At 40.5% G+C, this 19,325-nt stretch overlaps 1 protein-coding gene across 18 annotated transcripts in view; it reads right to left on the reverse strand.

The window, feature by feature from the left end:
• UPF2 (UPF2 regulator of nonsense mediated mRNA decay) overlaps positions 1 to 19,325 on the reverse strand; it is a 124,099-nt gene that overhangs the window by 17,695 nt on the left and 87,079 nt on the right. For 17 of the 18 annotated variants that reach the window (XM_065598897.1, XM_065598867.1, XM_065598734.1 and 14 more), the window contains 2 exons: positions 8,712 to 8,853; positions 2,774 to 2,894 (listed from right to left, as the gene is read on the reverse strand). In XM_065598897.1, the coding sequence (XP_065454969.1) occupies positions 2,774 to 2,894; positions 8,712 to 8,853 (263 nt within the window). Of the gene's footprint in view, positions 1 to 2,769; positions 2,895 to 8,711; positions 8,854 to 19,325 lie in introns of those variants that run through there. The other variant, XM_024108961.2, reaches the window with a different exon arrangement.

Here is a 19,325-nt window from a genome sequence, read left to right on the forward strand (position 1 = left end):
TCCACCTTGCGACAATGTTTTGGTCCCATGAGGCATTGCAAGCCCTTCCCAAAAGCCCCTGAGGCTAGTTGCACTGTGGGATAGCTACCCACAGTGTACTGCTCTGTGCATTGATGCAAGCGCTGCTAGTGAAGACACACCCCACCGAGACAGCGAGCGTGGTGTGAACATGCCTGACCGACAATTACTGAAGCAGACACATGCCGATTTAAATTAAGTTGACTTAACTTTGTAGTGTAGGCTTTCCCTCAGAGAGTCAGAGTTAGCTGATTGTTGTTTCTTTGGAAAGTGTCAGAGTATATTTTCAAAGTTTATGGAGATCAAGTTTAAAACCAAACTACACTATTTTGGAGGAAGGGTGGCGGGGGGGGGGGGGGGGAGGAGGTGGGAGACTTTAGACACTTTGTCTCTAAGGACCCAAGGAAGGGAGAAGGAACACAGGGGAAACCTAAAACTTCCAATCCAAAAGTGCTACCAAAATGAAGCTGGTGAGATTATTGGACTATAGGATTGGAACACAAGACATGAGCTTTTTAGTAGTTAATAAAGGGAAGTTTCTATCCTCCTAATGCTCCCCTTTATCCACCACCAAATTAATCAGTGTGTGAAAAAAGGAGGAAGCAGATCAACGAAGTGCACACCAGGCAGGGCAGTCTGTGTGTACAGAGGTGTGTTTTCTATGTGCATGGAGAAAAACTACCAGTTTATGTCTTCACTACAGAGTTAACTCAAGTTACATTCCAGATTGAGAGTGGCCACACTGAATTAACACTCAAGCTGCACATAGCAATTTAATTTACAGTCAATTACAGGTGATTGTATTATGATGAGATGATCTAACCTGAGCTGTACCCTGAGACGACAGCCAAGTCAAGTTAAAAGCATCACCACATGAGACTTTAAAATGTGTGTGTGGGGCAGGACTTGGTTTTGGAGAAACACTCGAGTTAACTCTGTAATGAAGACAAGCCGGTATGAGGTAGGCAAAAACAAGGTAATTGAAAAACAAACTATGTTTATTCTCTGCCAACACAAATTGCAGATATATGTTGAAACTTGCCTCAGGAAGGGGTGCTAAATTGTGTTATCTCATGTTGGTTTCAGTGAGAAAAAACTTCCACCTCACAGGAACATGGCTGCTTCCACACAACAAAGTTTTACCATGCCCTTTTTATTCGTTAATTAATTATAAAAGCCATTTACACCTTTTTTGGTTGGAGATGATAGGAGTCTGAAATTCTAAGTAAAAAGGAGGTTTTGTTTTTTGTTTTTTTAATGAAACTACTCAAACAAACTGCAGATTCATTCTCTGGAAAATTTGTCACCAGCCTCTGGAGTTTCAAGAGCTTCAATTTCTACTCAACAAGATGTGTTGGAACAGCTCTGACTTATTGTGCCTGATCACTGGTGTGTCTAGTCCAGGACCCTTGCCTTTGACTGGGCCAGATTTGGATGCTTCAGAGAAGATCAAACCCATCCCATAATTCACCTGGCCAATTGCGGATCTTCATAAACCACGGGGGAAATTCCTTCCTTCCTTTTCATCATGAAATTCAATTTGCTCTGTACCTTTTTCCTCCACTTTACAAAACTGCAAATGTTACTCACACTTAAATATATATAATCAGTTTTTAAATTGAACTGAACAACTTGCTTCAACCTCTTCCTGCAGCACTGAATAATCATAATTCATACTGCACTGGAAACAGACAGTATTTTACAAAATGGAGAAAGACTTATTTACTTCCCCGCCTCAAAAAAAAAAATGTAAAGATGACACTGTACTATATAAAAATATTTTTACCTCAATTTTTGTGCCCTCTTGTTCTCCTATTACAGAAGATTAACAGTAGCTCCCATTTGGTTTCAATTAAAATGTTTTATGTAATTCAGCATTTACTCTTATTGCCAGATTAGCTCATCCCAGGTTTTAGAAGCTTTTTGGCATATGAAAGCCCACCACATCATGTCTCTAACCATTTTTTGCTACCCTTCTTGGGATCATCTCCATTGTACTCTCTTTTGAGCAGGGCTTTGGAGCTGTGCTCTTGCTCCGCTCCAGGCAAAAACCTGGAGCTCCACTGCTCTGGAGCTGCTCTGCACTCCAGCTCTGGGCTCCGCTCCAAAGCCCTGCTTTTGAGATGAAAGAATTCATAAATATATTGTTTTTCTCCTGTGACATCAAGATCAGAAACACTCTGCCTTATTATAAATTTTAAGAATATGTCAATTAGCCTCTAACTCATCTAGATTCTAGACCCTGAAATGATAATCTGGAATAGCTCTTTTCATTCCAATATTGCTTTTCAGTATGTGTCCACCATGGTGCAAATCAAATGAGTTTACAGTGGAATCTCTGTCCCTCTGTTTTCCTTCCATTTATGACCATACAAAATTGAGTGTTTCAAGCTTACAGAGTTGAAAGAGCCACAGTTACATTAGAATTCTTAAAGAAGTTTTTAACTTCCTTCCTGGCCACTTTCTGTGTGAAAATAAAGAACTACGCCTTTTCTTCTGAAGACAATGGTACAAGCTTTGATTACAATGTAACAATTAAATCAGGATGCCTTGGCACTCTCCCAACTCTTGGCATGTACTATGGTCATTGGACAACCAACACATAAAACTAACCTGCCGAGTATTTTAATAGTTGGTAGAATAACATTACTTTAAATGGAAACAGCTTCATTTCAGTGCATAGATCATTAACTTTTTGTTATGCTGGAACTTACTTCGAAACAGAATAAACAACTTTAAAGAAAGGTTGTCTTACCTCCCACCAGTTTTAAAGATTAGATCTGCATTAGGTGCTCCCTTCGGATGCTGGTAACGAGGCCGCCGTTCACGATTAGTATTTGCTGGAGCTGGACGCTGTGCCAGAGACTGTAACATCTCTGTAATTTCATATAGAAAGGTTAAACAGTTTTTGTCTCCTTTTTATTAAGTGGAATTTACACAGACTAAATAGTATAGTAACACGCACTTCTGAAATGCTTATCAACCAATTATTAAAAAACGCTTTGATTCATACTTTCATATATTTGTGGGCAAAACTTTCCTCAGGGCAGCCAACTCACGTCCATAACAGATTCTTTTTAAAACACTTTTGAAATTGCATAGACAGCTTTGATATTTCCAAGCTATGCTGTGATGTGTACTCTGATTTCCAGCTGCTGCTGGATGTTCAGATAGGAGCAGTTGCCAGCAGTGCTTTTCATCATTCGTACTTGGTAAGAAAGCTCTGACCTTTTCTTTCCAATACTGGAACCTGCCTTGGTCATTCACTTCTCTGTCACTTGATATTGGACCACTGCAGTGCTATAAGGGGATACTCCTAAAAACTATCCAGAAGTAACAACAAGTGCAAAAGGCAGCTGCCACTTAAGCACTTAAAAATAATTCAGCTAAACTTTCTTTGTACAAGGAGAGAGAAAGAATTAACATGACTAGAGTAGACTTCTGAGCAGCTAAAGTAAATGGCTATTTAATGTGATAACCTGTGTCTTTATTAGCATACCATGGTGAGTCTACCTTCATAGACCATGAGTTAGTGGTACATGAACATGTTTAATTGAAAGCACTTCTGACAGTCCACCTGTGCAAGGATATGCATTGCTCAGCAAACATGAACAGATGGAATAAACAAAGGGGAAAAGTGGACTAAGCTGTTAATGAGATTACTCTTGAAAGTCTGCTCTGTCTGGTTCTCTAATCTCTGGTAATCTCATTCAAGACATGTCCAGCATCTGCTAGAAACTACTCGGTAGTGTACTGGTAGAGTTTTGCACTGGTTATAGTAATGAAAACTAAAGTCCATTAATGAGATTTCATCCTGTTTACAAAAGAGGGAAGTTCAGAGAATACAATGGATGCTCCACCTTGCCAATTTACTATGAAATTATTATTTTAAATGTTTTATCAAAGATACAATTAATATGTGAAACATCCAACTTTGGGGCCGGGGGATTTGGTAGCTACTGGTTATTAAACCATGGTATCCATAAGAACATAAGAATGGCCATACTGTGCCAAACCAATGGTCTATCTAGACCAGTATCCTGTCTTCTAACAGCAGCCAGTGCCAGATGCTTCAGAGGGAATAAATAGCATAGGGCAATTATTGAGTGATCCATGTCACTTGTCCAGTCTCAGCTTCTGGAAGCGAGACGTCTGGGACACCCAGAGCATGGTGTTGTATCCTGATCATCTTGGCTAATAGCCATTGATGTACCTATAGGCCATAAACTCATCTAATTCTTTTTAAAACCCAGTTATACTTTTGGACTTCACAACATCCCCAGGCAAAAAGTTCCACGAGTTGACTGTGGATTGTGTGAAGAAGTTCTTCCTTATGTCTGTTTTAAACCCGCTGCCTATTAATTTCATTGTGAGACCCCCCCCCACCCCGGTTCCTGTATTATGTGAAGGGGTAAATGACACTTCCTTATTCACTTTCTCTGCACTTTTCATTTTATAGACCTCTCTCATATCTGCCCTTAATCAACTCTTTTCTAAGCTGAACAGTTCGTCGTCTTTTTAATCTCACTTCGCGTGGAAGCTGTTCCATAACCCTAATAATTTTTTGTTGTCCTTCTCTATACTTTTTCCCAATTCTAATATAACTTTTTTGAGATGGAGTGACCAGAACTATATGCAGTATACAAGGTGTGGGTGTACCATGGATTTATACAGTGCATTATGATATCTTCTGTCTTCTCATCTATCCCTTTCCTAATGGTTTACAACATTCTGAGACTGCCGCTGCACACTGAGCACATGTTTTCAGAGAACAATTCAACTATCTCTATCTTGAATGAAAACAATTTGGACCCCATCATTTTGTATGTATAGTTGGGATTATACTTTCCAAAAGGCACGGGGGGAGGGATAGCTCAGTGGTTTGAGCATGGGCCTGCTAAACCCAAAGTTGTGAGTTCAGTCCTTAAGAATGCCATTTAGGGATCTGGGGCAAAAATCTGTCAGGGACAGTACTTGGTCCTGCTAAGGCAGGGGGCTGGACTCGATGACCTTTCAAGGTCCCTTCTAGTTCTAGGAGATAGGGCATCTCCATTAATTAAAAAAAAAATTATTTATTACTTCACCATTAACACTGCATTTCATCTGACATTTGTTTCCCAGTCACCAAGTTAGTGAGATCTCTTTGTAACTTTTCAGTCAGCTTTGGACTTAACTATTTGAGTAATTTTGTATTGTCTTCAAATTTCACCACCTCACTGTTTACCTCCTTTTCCAGATCATTTATGAATATGTTGAACAGAACGGGTCCCAGTTCAGAACCTTGTGAGAACCCACTATTTATCTCTCTCCATTCTGAAAACTGACCATTTATTCCTACCCGTTGTTTCCTATCTTAACTAGTTACTGATCCATGAGGATCTTGCCTCTTATCCAGTGATTGCCTAGTTTCCTTAAGAGCCTTTGGTGAGGGACCTTGTCAAAGGCTTTCTGAAAGTACAAGAACACTGTATTAACTAGATCATCCTTGTCCACACTTGCTGACATTCCCTAAGAATTCTAATAGATTGGTGAGGTATGATTTCCATTTACAAAAGCCATGTAGACTCTTCCCCAATATACTGTGTTCATCTGTATGTCTGATAATTCTGTTCTTCGCTATAGTTTCAACCAATTTGCCTGGTACTGAAATTATGTTTACTGGCCTTTAATTGCAAGGATTACCTCGGGATCCTTTTAAAAAAAAGTCAGCATTACATTAGTTATCCTCCAGTCATCTGATACAGAGGCTGATTTAAGCGATGGGTTACATACCACAGCTACTAGTTCTGCAATTTCATATTTGAGTTCCTTCAGAACTCATGGGTGAATACCATCTGGTCCTGGTGATTTATTACTGTTCATCAATTTGTTCCAAAACTTCCTCTATTGACACCTGAATCTGGGACAGTTCCTCAGATCTGTGACTTAAAAAGAATGGCTCAGGTGTGGGGATCTCCCTCATGTCACATTTGCAGTGAAGGCAGATGCAAAGAATTCATTTAGTGCAGTGGTTCCCAACCTTTTCCGTGGGGTGGGCACCGGACGACTAGCCGCCGAGGACTGTGGCCGCCGGACAAGCAGCCGCCGAAATGCCGCCAAGAATCGGCAACGTCAAGAGGTGTCGCCACCAAAAAGCCGCCAAGAAGCAGCGTCATCAAGAGGTGTCGCCACCAAAATACCGCCGAAAATCGGTGGCATTTCGGCAGTAGCGCTTCTTGACATTGCCGCTTCTCGGCAGCATTTCAGCGGCTGCTTGTCCGGCGGCCAGTAGGCGGGCGCACCTGGATGCCCCGGCGGGCTCCGCGTTGGGGACCCCTGATTTAGTGTCTCCACAATGACCTTGTTCCCCCACGTTCCATATCCCTCAGATACAAAGCACAGTTCTGGCTATCAGGATGGACACATTGTGGCAGGGAACAGCTGGGGGATAATATGAATTGAAGAGAGGGAACGAAAGGCAGGCAGCCAGCAACTAGAAATATTGTGTATGCATCTCTCAGCCCAGGTGTTAAAAGGGTGCAGGTGTTGTGGAGTACAATGAGCACTGAGATAAGGAAAAATAATGAAGGTAGACTGGGTACTGGGAGAGAGCAGGTGGGGAATAAGGACAAATTTTAACGGGTTCACCACATGGCACCAGCTATTTTGAGTGTTACCCTACCTTGTTTTTCAGATGAGAATTGTAGGAACACAAACAAAAAGACTCTAATCTATATTAGTGAATCATCAATTCTAAATTACTACTTTAACATTTTAAAAAATAAATGGATTTTTTTTTAAATTAAAGTAGGCAGTTTAACAGGCTTCATTTGTTAATTTATTTAGCAGACTTGAATTATTAGCTAGCCTATTCCTATTAGAAAAATGTACATATAGACTTCAGACAATGTTGAGATTTTGGGGGTAACATTTAAAAATTTCTCTCCCCTTACTGATTCTAGTAATCCTGTAGAAGCTTGAAACTGAAATCTGCTATACTCCCTTCCACTACACACACACACGCCCAAGATTGTTATTCTAGTTATTCATAACTCATATGGCCATTCTTATGGATACCATGGTTTAATAACCAGTAGCTACCAAATCCCCCGCAAAGTTGGATGTTTCACATATTAATTGTATCTTTGATAAAATATTTATTAGAGTTATTCATAACTCATGAAGAATAGTAAGCTAATGCATTAGTTTATAAAAATTTGAGAGAAAACATTTAATATGGACTTTGCAAACAGATTAAACAGGTCAAATTTTGGGCCTACAAAACTGACATCCTTTTATCTGTCTTTGTTATGAACATAATCCTAGTATAAAGCAGTAGGAAAAAAATCAACACAAAAAAGAAGAACCAGAGACATTTGCCATATTCACTTGCTATTGTGAATCTATTATTGCTGCTTGCCTTCTTAAATATGCCAAATGGGAATATTCATGAGAAAATGAAAAAAATGATCACTCTTTATTAACAGCTGGCACCAGTAACCAGTTTCATTCATCCACCTCAAAATTGAGGTCCTTTATTGTTTTACTGTATGAGAAGTGCAATTCTTAACAGCTCACAACAGAATCCTAACCAAAATGAATTACATTTATAAAGATTCTCCATACAAATCAACAAACTGCTCATGACAAAACCATGTGTGTATTGACCTTAAAAAAATACTAGGAACTCTACATAATGGGAAAAAAACAGCATCACAATATAGAATTGGTTAAGAGTTGTAGTGTAAAATGTGACCACAGCACTCAAGGTGCCAAAATATGAAAAGCCTTTTTTCATTTTCAACCTGGGCTTTGAAACAAGGAGGTACCTGGCAAAAGGAAGTTTTAAATGGTTTGGGAGGTTTAAAATGGTTTGTACAAAATCTGTATTCTATTTACAATTTCAGAGCTCCACAGCTATTATGCTTCTGAAAAAATATGATACAGAGGCTCACTAAATTTGGTTCTCATGTCACGGACTTCTGAAACATGTTTTGTATTCCATGGCTTTTATTGGATTAATAGGGTTGTTTTGAATTTAAAATTTCAATTTTACAAACTACAGTTCACTATTATTTATCAAATACAGAAATGTGACTTACTGCTTTATTACTAACAGATTATATTATGTTTCAGTTTTAAAATGGAAATCACCTCTATTAATGACAGAGGAAGAATTGTGGAGGCATTAAATGGAAAGAAGTGATTTAAGGACTAAGAATATCATCCGCTTTATTAGGTTTGGCCTTGGTTATGATCAGAGTATGCCAAGGAAAATGGAATCTGACATAACACATTGAATTCACTAGGATATGGGCTATATCTAATTTGCTTATTGCTTTGTAGGCCTCATTTTGTCTATTCAATCAACACTTGAATTAAATATGAATTGATTTTTAAAAGATATATAATTAGTATAAAATATTTATCCTGTCAATATATTCAAACACACTCCTTTAAAATGCTGAAATGCAGGAGAAATTATTAAATTTATATCAACTTCAACTATGTCAGTATGAACCAACCTCCGCTATTAGCCAGGCCAAGGCAGTCATTTAGGGATGCCTAGGGGTTCTGACAACCAGCATTGTGCATGCTGAGGCACACAGCAGAGTGGAGTTGGTTGCAGCAAGGACACATGTCTTGGGACTGAATTTTTATAGATTAATTTCTCTGGGAATAAAACCCTTTTATTTTGAAAGATAATTTCATACCCTGATAGTCCTCTTGTTCTTGCCGTTCATTAATATCCAGAGTGAGCTTTTTCATTCTCATTCTCTCCTCTTGCTCAGCTTGTTGTTGATTCCAGTGGTTGGCAGCAAGTTGGGAAGACATTGGCACATTTAGGATCTTAAACTGAAAGAAAAATTAATATATTCAAGTACAGATCATACTTTACAAAGAACAAGAAGAGACTGATTATATGATAAGAAATGTCTTAAGTTGAATTTTATTATTTCTGAACAACCCTGAAAATAGACATTATTGAACAGGTTTCTGGGGGGGAAAAGTATGTTATGTACTTTCATCTAGGAAGGAGAGCAGAAGAATACGGACCCTGGACTTCTGAAAAGCAAACTTTGACTCCCTCAGGGAACTGATGGGCAGGATCCCCTGCGAGAATAACATGAGGGGGAAAGGAGTCCAGGAGAGCTGGCTGTATTTTAAAGAAACCTTATTGAGGTTGCAGGAACAAACCATCCTGATGTGCAGAAAGAATAATAAATATGGCAGGCAACCACCTTGGCTTAACAGTGAAATCCTTGCTGATCTTAAGCACAAAAAAGAATCTAATAAGAAGTGGAAACTTGGACAAATGATCAGGGAGGAGTATAAAAATATTGCTCAGGCATGCAGGAGAGAAACCAGGAAGGCCAAATCACAATAGGAGATGCACCTAGCAAGGGAATGTTAAGAGTAACAAGAAGGGTTTCTACACGTATGTTAGCAACAAGAAGGTGGTCAAGGAAAGTGTGGGCCCCTTACTGAATGGGGGAGGCAACCTAGTGACAGAGGATGTGGAAAAAGCTAATGTACTCACTGCTTTTTTTGCCTCCGTGTTCACGAACAAGGTCAGTTCCCAGACTACTGCACTGGGCAGCACAGTATGGGGAGGAGGTGACCAGCCCTCTGTGGAGAAAGAAGTGGTTCATGACTATTTAGAAAAGCTGGACAAGCACAAGTCCATGGGGCGGGATGCACTAAAGGAGTTGGTGATGTGATTGCAGAGCCATTGGCTATTATCTTTGAAAACTCATGGCGATCGGGGGAGGTCCCGGATGATGGGAAAAAGGCTAATGTAGTGCCCATCTTTAAAAAGGGAAGGAGGAAGATCTGGGGAACTACAGGACAGTCAGCCTCACCTCAGTCCCTGGAAAAATCATGGAGCAGGTCCTCAAGGAATCAATTCTGAAGCACATAGAGGAGAGGAAAGTGATCAGGAACAGTCAGCATGGATTCACCAAGGGCAAGTCATGCCTGACTAACCTAACTGCCTTCCATGATGAGATAAATGTCTCTGTGGATGAGGGGAAAACAGTGGACATGCTATTCCTGGACTTTAACAAAGCTTTTGATACAGTCTCCCACAGTATTTTTGCCAGCAAGTTAAAGAAGTATGGGCTGGATGAATGGACTATAAGATGGATAGAAAGCTGGCTAGATCATCAGGCTCAACAGGTAGTGATCAATGGCTCCATGTCTAGTTGGCAGCCGGTATCAAGCGGAGTGCCCCAAGGGTTGGTCCTGAGGCCAGTTTTCTTCAATATCTTCATTAATGATCTGGAGGATGGTGTGGATTGCACCCTCCGCAAGTTTGCAGATGACACTAAACTGGGAGGAGTGGTAGATACACAGGAGAGTAGGAATAGGATACAGAGGGGCCTAGACAAATTAGAGGATTGGGCCAAAAGAAATCTGATGAGGTTCAACAAGGAGAAGTGCAGAGTCCTGCACTTAGGATGGAAGAATCCCATGCACTAATACAGACTAGGGACCAAGTGGCTAGGCAGCAGTTCTGCAGAAAAGGACCTAGGGGTCACAGTGGACGAGAAGCTGGATATGAGTCAACAGTGTGCCCTTGTTGCCAAGAAGGCCAACGGCATTTGGGGCTGTATAAGTAGGAGCATTGCCAGCAGATCGAGGGACGTGATCATTCCCCTTTATTCGGCCTCATCTGGAGTACTGTGTCCTGTTTTGGGCCTCACACTACAAGTAGTATGTGGAAAAATTGGAAAGAGTCCAGCGGAGGGCAACAAAAATGATTTGGGGACTGGAGCACATGACTTATGAGGAGACGCTGAGGGAACTGGGATTATTTAGTCTGCAGAAGAGAAGAATGAGGGGGGATTTGATAGTTGCTTTCAACTACCCGAAAGGGGGTTCCAAAGAGGATGGAGCTAGGTTGTTCTCAGTGGTAGCAGATGACAGAACAAGGAGTAATGGTCTCAAGTTGCAGTGGGGGAGGTTTAGGTTGGATATTAGGAAAAACTTTTCCACTAGGAGGGTGGTGAAGCACCTGAATGGGTTACCTAGAGAGGTGGTGGAATCTCCTTCCTTAGAAGTTTTTAAGGCCCAGCTTGAGAAAGCCCTGGCTGGGATGATTTAGTTGGGGATTGGTCCTGGTTTGAGCAGGGGGTTGGACTAGATGACCTCCTGAGGTCCCTTCCAACCCTGGTATTCTATGATTCTGTGTTTACACACACAAATGCAACACTGGAATCTACATGACTGCTAAATTTTAAAGCCTATTAGTTACAAGTAGAATTCTTCACCTGCGAAACAGATATATTTAGCGTAATTAAGTAAACTCTCTCAGTAAGTTTATCCTTGTAAATAAAACCTTTGCATTTTCTCCTGGGTAGCTGACAAAAGGTAAAGTTTTGTTACTCACTATTGTATTCAATCCATTAGCCAATCTGTTAAATCAACATACATACAAATGTACATTGCAATAGCAAAAATGTATTGAAAACATTTAATAAATCACAATTTGTATAGGAACCAAGGCACATTTGGACATTCTCCTTGTACAAACTTGAACACTCCATGTTTTATTTCTCAGCAGAATATCAGTACTGTGAAAATACATAAAATCGATACTAGGAAAAGGTGGCATCTGACTGGCAATAAAGGTTTCCACTGTGTGGGTATCTGGTAAAATCATATAGGTCTTGCGCTAGATTCAGATTCACCGTGGTTGGCACAGGAAGGTGAAAGCTGCACCTCCCAGTGACATCAAGACTTTCTGCCCTTCAAAGGGATTAAGACACAGGTGGTGTTTCCACCATTAATAGTCCTTGGTTGTTACACAGGAGAAGGACAGTTTGTATATCCCACCAAGATTACACAGGAAATCCTTCCAGCAGAGGGACTTACTAAATCAACGCGCAAGTATCCTCATGGTCTGCACTTTCCATTTTATGAACATTGCTGGCCCCGTACTGCCCCCCTTGTTGGAGAGAAGATTACATCAACATATGCAGCTGCTATCTCTTCCCCAATGGACTTTCTGCCACTCATGCTGGTTTATGCCTGCAGAACCTGGTGTAAACCAGAGGTGAACCTTGTCCCTTGTATCCAAGCTCCTCTTCCCCAAGGTATAAAGACTGTGATTTCCAAAGGCGCCTAAGGGAATCAGATGCCATAACTCCCCTAAGATTCTTTCAAAATCCCAGCCATTATGCCCAGAGGGAAAAATATTATGGAAACTTTAAAAACCAAACAGAAATAATATTTAAACTTTTTCATTCAAAGTGGAAACACTAGCCTTCAGAAAAGCCTGTTGATCCTAAAGTCTGTGAGCACACCTTGCAAAATGTCACTTGCCCTTCTAAAAGCATCCCCATGTCCACCCCCAGGAAAATGGATAATTGACTGTTAGAAAAATGTGTTAAGATAATCAATTGGAATTGAATAGGAATTATTTTAAAATCTTTTGCTTGCTTTTGCCAATCTGAGGTCTGTTTTCATGGGAATGGAAATGAATGGCAGCCAAGTTGCAAGATTTCTTGTCACTTACATTGACAAAACTTGCAATGCAAAAAGGTATAGTGTCATTGCTTTGTACAGTGGAGATTCACTGTAAAAGCAAAATTCTCATAGTAAATCCAATGTATTTAAAACAGAATTACTGTGAAATCTCCTAGCACCTATCACACAGCAACTCTGTTCTGGCTGCAGGTCAGTGTTGTGTGCGGGAAATCATTCTGTTGCCAATGAATACTCAGGCAGCTACATTTGAAAAACAGTTAATTTATGGAGGAAAACTCAACCAACTGTTGGTTGCAACAGTTAAGATTGGCTATTACAGAGACCTGGGAAAGAACTGCAACATCTATGTGTGACACTGTCAACTACAAGCTCATTTAGATGAGGGAGGGGGAAAAAAAAAAGTTTTTTGAATAAAACAAGAAAACAGTGTAGGGATTACCAAGAATTCTGGATGACGAGTTCGAATTTTAAGAGCCTTTTAAGTTAACAGATATAAGAGAACAGCAACCAAGGAAAACAGAAAAGAAGATATCTTTATAGACACCCGGAGGAAAAATAAATATAGACTTGAGCCTTGTCAGCTTCAAACGAAATAAACAGATTCACAGATATCAGTAATGAGTACTACCCAGATAGTTAACTAGTCAACCTATTGGCAGTGTCTAAGGCTACAAATCACTAACGCAAGGGACTAATGGAGGCACAGTCTTAATACACAGGAAATCTGGGTTTTACTTCTTGCCTCATTCTCTGAGTTAAATCAGGCTAGTAGGGTTCTGTGAGGCAGGATGCTCAGAATAAATGGGAAGGGAATATGAAATTTAGATGGTGAAATGAAGCAAGAAGGGATCTGGAAGGCTGTAAAGTAGTGATGAACAACTGATGAGACAAGAGTTAACCTCAGAGGTAGGCAGGCACGTTGACCAACCAGAGCCCTGATCTATCAAAAACTTCAAGGCCCTTCAGACAGCCACCTCCTTCAAGGTCACATATCTCCCCCAAAAGACTAACATGCACCCTTCCAGCCCAGCCATGCTGCATACTGTTACTCTTCTGTTCTTATGGTAGCCTAATGGCTCAGTTTTCCCGGACACTGGGATCTGGACTCAGTGATGGTCTGCATTTTAACAATCCAGTATTAATCCCACCACTGGAAGGAGGAACTACATGTACTATCATCGTCAAAGAGTGCTTTGTTATATAGAAAAAATAAAATTCCAGTTACCAAGACTAGTCTCTTCTGCAGCTCAGATAAAATAAACAGAGTTCAAACCAGATCTACAGCAAGACAGAGATTAGGCTCACATGGTGATGAGATGGTGGGACATTACTACTACAGTTTACTTAAAATAATCTTAAATAAAACTGAAGGAAAACCGTACAATTTTTTTAGCAAATTTTTGTCCTCATTAATCACATGTAATTGCATAACCCCAGATGGTTTCCCTTGGTGGAAACACAATGGGTAAACCGTTTCTATGCTAGAATTGGACTCTATACTTACTCTGTAATGGCTAATGCTGATTGTTACGTTTGGCAGGCGGGAACCAAATTTACTGGACAGCCACATTTGTCTGTATCAGGGCTGACCAACTGCATTAATCTACTAAAAAAGCTTATTTTAAAAGAATATGTATATAATATACATTACTTGTGTCAAAAGGCATAAAATACATACAGTAATATTTTGATAACAGTTTTGATATCTATTAAAGATTTCCCTCACTTCAAAAATCAGTGTATATTCTACTCACACAGGTTTAAAATTCACTTAGTACTTAGAACACAATTATTTTCTTTTCAACTCCACCTCTTCTCCTCTTATTTTTCTTTTAAAACTGACTACTAGGATATGTTTTTTCTGAACACAAATTTGGAGACAAAGAAGTCTTTCATTGACTCAATGACCAAAGTATTCTATAAGGCAACACATTTTACATTTCTAGAACCACCAAACGGAGTTTTGACAGGAAGAGCCTACTCCCAAAAGCAAATATTGAGGGTGGTGGTAGGGAAGATTCAGAACAAGATCAGCTTTCTTTTTCAAACCACAAAATGCCAGCACCATTTTCCTCTTACACATACTATGATGCTCCCAAAAAACTTAATATTTTACAAAATTCCCAGTTAAACCTCAGTGCCTGGAAAAATCATGGAGCAGGTCCTCAAGGAATCAATTCTGAAACACTTAAAAGAGTGGAAAGTGATCAGGAACAGCCAGCATAGATTCACCAAGAGCAAGTCATGTTTGACTAACCTAATTGCCTTCTATGACGAGATAACTGTCTCTGTGGACGAGGGGAAAGCAGTGGACGTGTTATTCCTTGACTTTAGCAAAACTTCTGATATGGTCTCCCACAGTATTCTTGCCAGCAAGTTAAAGAAGTATGGGCTGGATGAATGGACTATAAACTGGAGAGAAAACTGGCTAAATCATCGGGCTCAACAGGTAGTGATCAATGGCTCCATGTCTCGTTGGCAGCTGGTATGAAGCGGAGTGCCCCAAGGGTCAGTCTTGGGGCCAGTTTTCTTCAATATCTTCATTAATGATCTGAAGGATGGTGTGGATTGCACCCTCCGCAAGTTTGCAGATGACACTAAACTGGGAGGAGTGGTAGATACACTGGAGAGTAGGGATAGGATACAGAGGGACCTAGACAAATTAGAGGATTGGGCCAAAAGAAAGCTGATGAGGTTCAACAAGGAGAAGTGCAGAGTCCTGCACTTAGGATGGAAGAATCCCATGCACTAATACAGACTAGGGACCAAGTGGCTAGGCAGCAGTTCTGCAGAAAAGGACCTAGGGGTCACAGTGGACGAGAAGCTGGATATGAGTCAACAGTGTGCCCTTGTTGCCAAGAAAGCCAATGGAGTACAAGAAGTAATGGTCTCAGGTTGCAGTGGGGGAGGTTTAGGTTGGATATTAGGAAAAACTTTTTCACTCGGAGGGTGGTGAAGCACCTGAATGGGTTACCTACGGAGGTGGTGGAATCTCCTTCCTTAGAGGTTTTTAAGGCCCGGCTTGAGAAAGCCCTGGCTGGGATGATTTAGTTGGGGATTGGTCCTGGTTTGAGCAGGGGGTTGGACTAGATGACCTCCTGAGGTCCCTTCCAACCCCGATATTCTATGATTCTATGAATGCCAAAGGAAATAAAAAAAGTAAACTGTTACTACGAAACCCAGATACGTACATGCACACAAAAATAATTCTTACTCTTTACTAAAAGTAATTCAAAATGTAAATCACAAGTCAACCCATTGACATAAAAACAGAATTCTCAAGTTTGGAATTAGACTTGTGATCACAGAAGTTGGTATAAAAAACCTTTTACCAGTTAACAGATAGAATTTTATTTATCACTTTTCATACTCAATAGCACAAATACTATGATGTATATATTTGGGAGTTAAATGTTTGTTTAAATAAAACAGACACCATGATAAGATCCTGCATGAATGTACACACAAAAAAGTAATGTTAATAGACAAGTATCTGTTTCCCCCCCCCCCCCAATAGCACTATAAAAATATATTACTACCATTCCAAGCAACATAACTTGTTCAAGAGGTCCCAAACTACTGTAAAGGGGAAGAAGTGGTAAATGCAATTTTGTTAATCTACACACAAAATTGTTGCCTCTCTCGCCTCTCAGAAAAGATTTAACAGATGCTAAAAGTGACGTCTCATATGACAAATATCTCCTTATTTCTACAAAAACACCTATACATTAGTCAGATCAGGACTTTAAGGAACATATTGTACTTTATTATGTGTTTTCCTTTTATTGCGTGGCTTCACTTAATAAATCGTAAGATTCAGTAATTTGCAATGCGTCTCCAAGTCTATACAAGTTAAAATGTTTCTCAGTATTTGCCTGAACCACTTTTCTGTCCCCTAAATAACTGGGACTCAATTGTTTCAATTAAAGTATTTTTCTCTAAGACCATATTTCCCAAACCACGAAAACCTCAGTCTGTGTAGAATGTGTAATGAATGCTAAACTGTATCATATTTTTCAGTCAATAGGTGGTGCTGTGTGTAAAATACCTTATTTAAGCTAAACGCTGCCATATTTGGGACTGCATTAAAGGATCTTATGATAAACACATCTAGTGTGTATAAACAAGCTGTGTAGCCAGTTCATCTCTGATACAGGAGTACAGGACATGGTGTCAGGAGTAAATTAAGAAAAGAATCAGAAGGAGAACAACAACAAAGGTTGAAGGATCTCATGTCATTCTTCAAAGCCCCAGAGAATTTCAGTTTGACAAATCTTCAGAATAGACAGACTGGAAGTATTTTACAAGATTTCAAATTGCAAACGAACTCCACAAAGAAACTGGAGATTTACCTATCTTCTCTAATTCATGCTATGGGGAAGAAAGCAGAGCATATTTTTAAATCCTTTGACTTTCCTGAAGACAGTCACAAAGGTGACTATGAAAGGGTTCTGGATATGTTTGATAGATACTTTCTATCCCAGAGAAATATGGTTTATGAAAGAGCATGTTTTCATCAAAAAAAAAAAAAAAAAAAAAAAACCCACACCACACACAGGAAAAAAAGGTGAATGTTTTAGAAGAGTTCTGCATACACTGGCTGAAAACTGTGATTTTGGGAATGCAGTATCAGAGACAGTCTGGTTATTGGGGTAACAGATAAAAACTTTTCACAGCAGCTAAAGTTGGAGAGATTTAACCCTAGCCACAGCTATACAGATACAAAGCAGTCACCATCAATCAAACTGAACAGATGGGCAGGAGCAACTTGAAAAACCTGAAGCTAGCTTGGAAGCTTGATAGATGCTTGAGTGTTAAAAGTCATTATAAAACTCTCGAAGCAAAGAGAGTAAGAACTATCAGGAGGAGGAAATTCCAGCCTATATGCACAAAGTGTGGAAACAGTCATATCCCAAGAGATGATGCATGTCCAGCCAGAGGCTCATATTGTAATATTACATCCATGAAATATGGATTTTGCAGCTCTCTGCCACACCAAAGGATTCAGGGAGTTGACTCATATTACAGACAATTAAGACCCATTGTTTCCGGGATCGATCGCTTGTGAGGACATAGAGCCTGCCTGGAGAATGAAACTGAATATTCATGGCATGACTGTCTTTAAAACTGACACAGGAACTAAAAGTCACAGTCATTTCAGAAGGGACTGAGGCTTTGTCTACACTGGTACTTCGTTGGCAAAGCTTTTGTTGTTCAGAGGTGTTAAAAAACCACACCCTTGAACGACAAAAGTTTTACCGACAAAAAGCACTGGTGTGAACAGTGCTTTGTCGGCAGGGGCGCTCTCCTGCCGACAAAGTTGCTGCTGCTCGTTGGAGGTGGAAGTTTTTTTGTCAGCAGGAGAGCTCTAAAGATCTCTGTAGCGCCCAAAAATACTGTAGGGTTTGCTCACCAAGTGGATTACTACCAGTACAATTGTAACATGAAAGTGGGGATAGGGACATGCTTAACCTGTGACATACGAGGGTGACAGCTTGGAAGTGCTGCTCGACCCAGACTACTGAGTCCTGGGGCATATAAGGGTGGCAGCTTGAATGTGCTGCTTCACCCAGTCCGCGGAGTCTGGGGGCATAGAATGGTGGCAGCCTGAAAGTGCTGTTCGACCCAGCCTGCTCAGACGAACTCTATTCCAATGTGGTACCTGCGGCATATAAGGGTTGCAGCTTGAAAGTGCTGCTTGGCAGCCCACTCAGAGAGTGAGTGTGTGTGTGTGTGTGGGGGGGGGGGGGTGCTGGGGCAACCCAGCCCAGGGGAACCTCGGCCCTGCAGGATAGCTCCATTGGGAGGGGACTTGCAGAAGGGAGAAGTAGAGCTCCATATGAAAACAGAAGTGACAAAGGAAGTACATTAATAGAATTACAGAACCCCTCCAAATAGTAACCCTAATAAATGAGCGTACCCCAAAGTAAAGGGGAAATCTGGTAACAGGTCTCAGATAGTACCATCTTCCTCAGAGCATAATTTTTGGAGTCTCAGACACCTCAATCATGCTTCAGTTATATCGAGTTATGTTTTGGTACCAGGTGATGGGTACTGTGGGTTTTACAGGTACTTGAGAATTTCAGAGTAGAGGGACCCCTGGTACTGAGACCACTTGGAACCTTCACTTGGAGGTTTTTGGTACAGCAAGTCTCTTAGGGCCAGGTTCTTTTTGAGGAGATTTAGATAGCCTTTTGGCTGGAGACTTCACGTTGTCAGCACTGCAGATCTCTCCCCCACAGGTCTGGAAGGTAATAAAGGTGCAGAGGTTGGTGGGGGACTGTGGTCACTTCAAAACTGCTGTCGGAGAGTCAGAGGATAGAGGATCGCTATTATGATGTAGGATGGAGAGAGCATTCCATCATGAGGAGACAAAACTTTATCTCCCTGTCTTTCCTGAAACATCTCTTGAATCCAGAGATAACCTTACACTTCGATTGCATTTGAGTACCTCCTAAACAGTGGATACAGTGCGAGTGGCCATCACTAACGGGGAAGGACTCCTGGCAAGTGAGGCAATGTTTGAATCCTGGGGATTTAGGTACGCCCAAAGGAAAAGGAAAAGAAAGCTCCTTCAGAGAAGGTGGGTTCTCACCTGAAGGGGGTGTGGGAAAGGGGAGAGGCTAAAAGCCTAAGTTTATAGGAAAAATAAAATAAAACTAAACCAATATAAAACCTAAAAAAACCTAAACTAATATAGGTAAACTAACTACCAAGAGCAAGTGAGGTAAGTGGCTGCACAAGTGGGCACCCCTAGATACTCCGCCTGACGCCAAGGAAGTTGAGAAAAAATGGAGTGTGGTTTGTCTGCCATAGCCCTATACATCCTTGGTATG

Source organism: Chrysemys picta, chromosome 1 (assembly GCF_011386835.1).
Source record: "Chrysemys picta bellii isolate R12L10 chromosome 1, ASM1138683v2, whole genome shotgun sequence".
NCBI classification, from domain to species: Eukaryota; Metazoa; Chordata; order Testudines; family Emydidae; genus Chrysemys; species Chrysemys picta.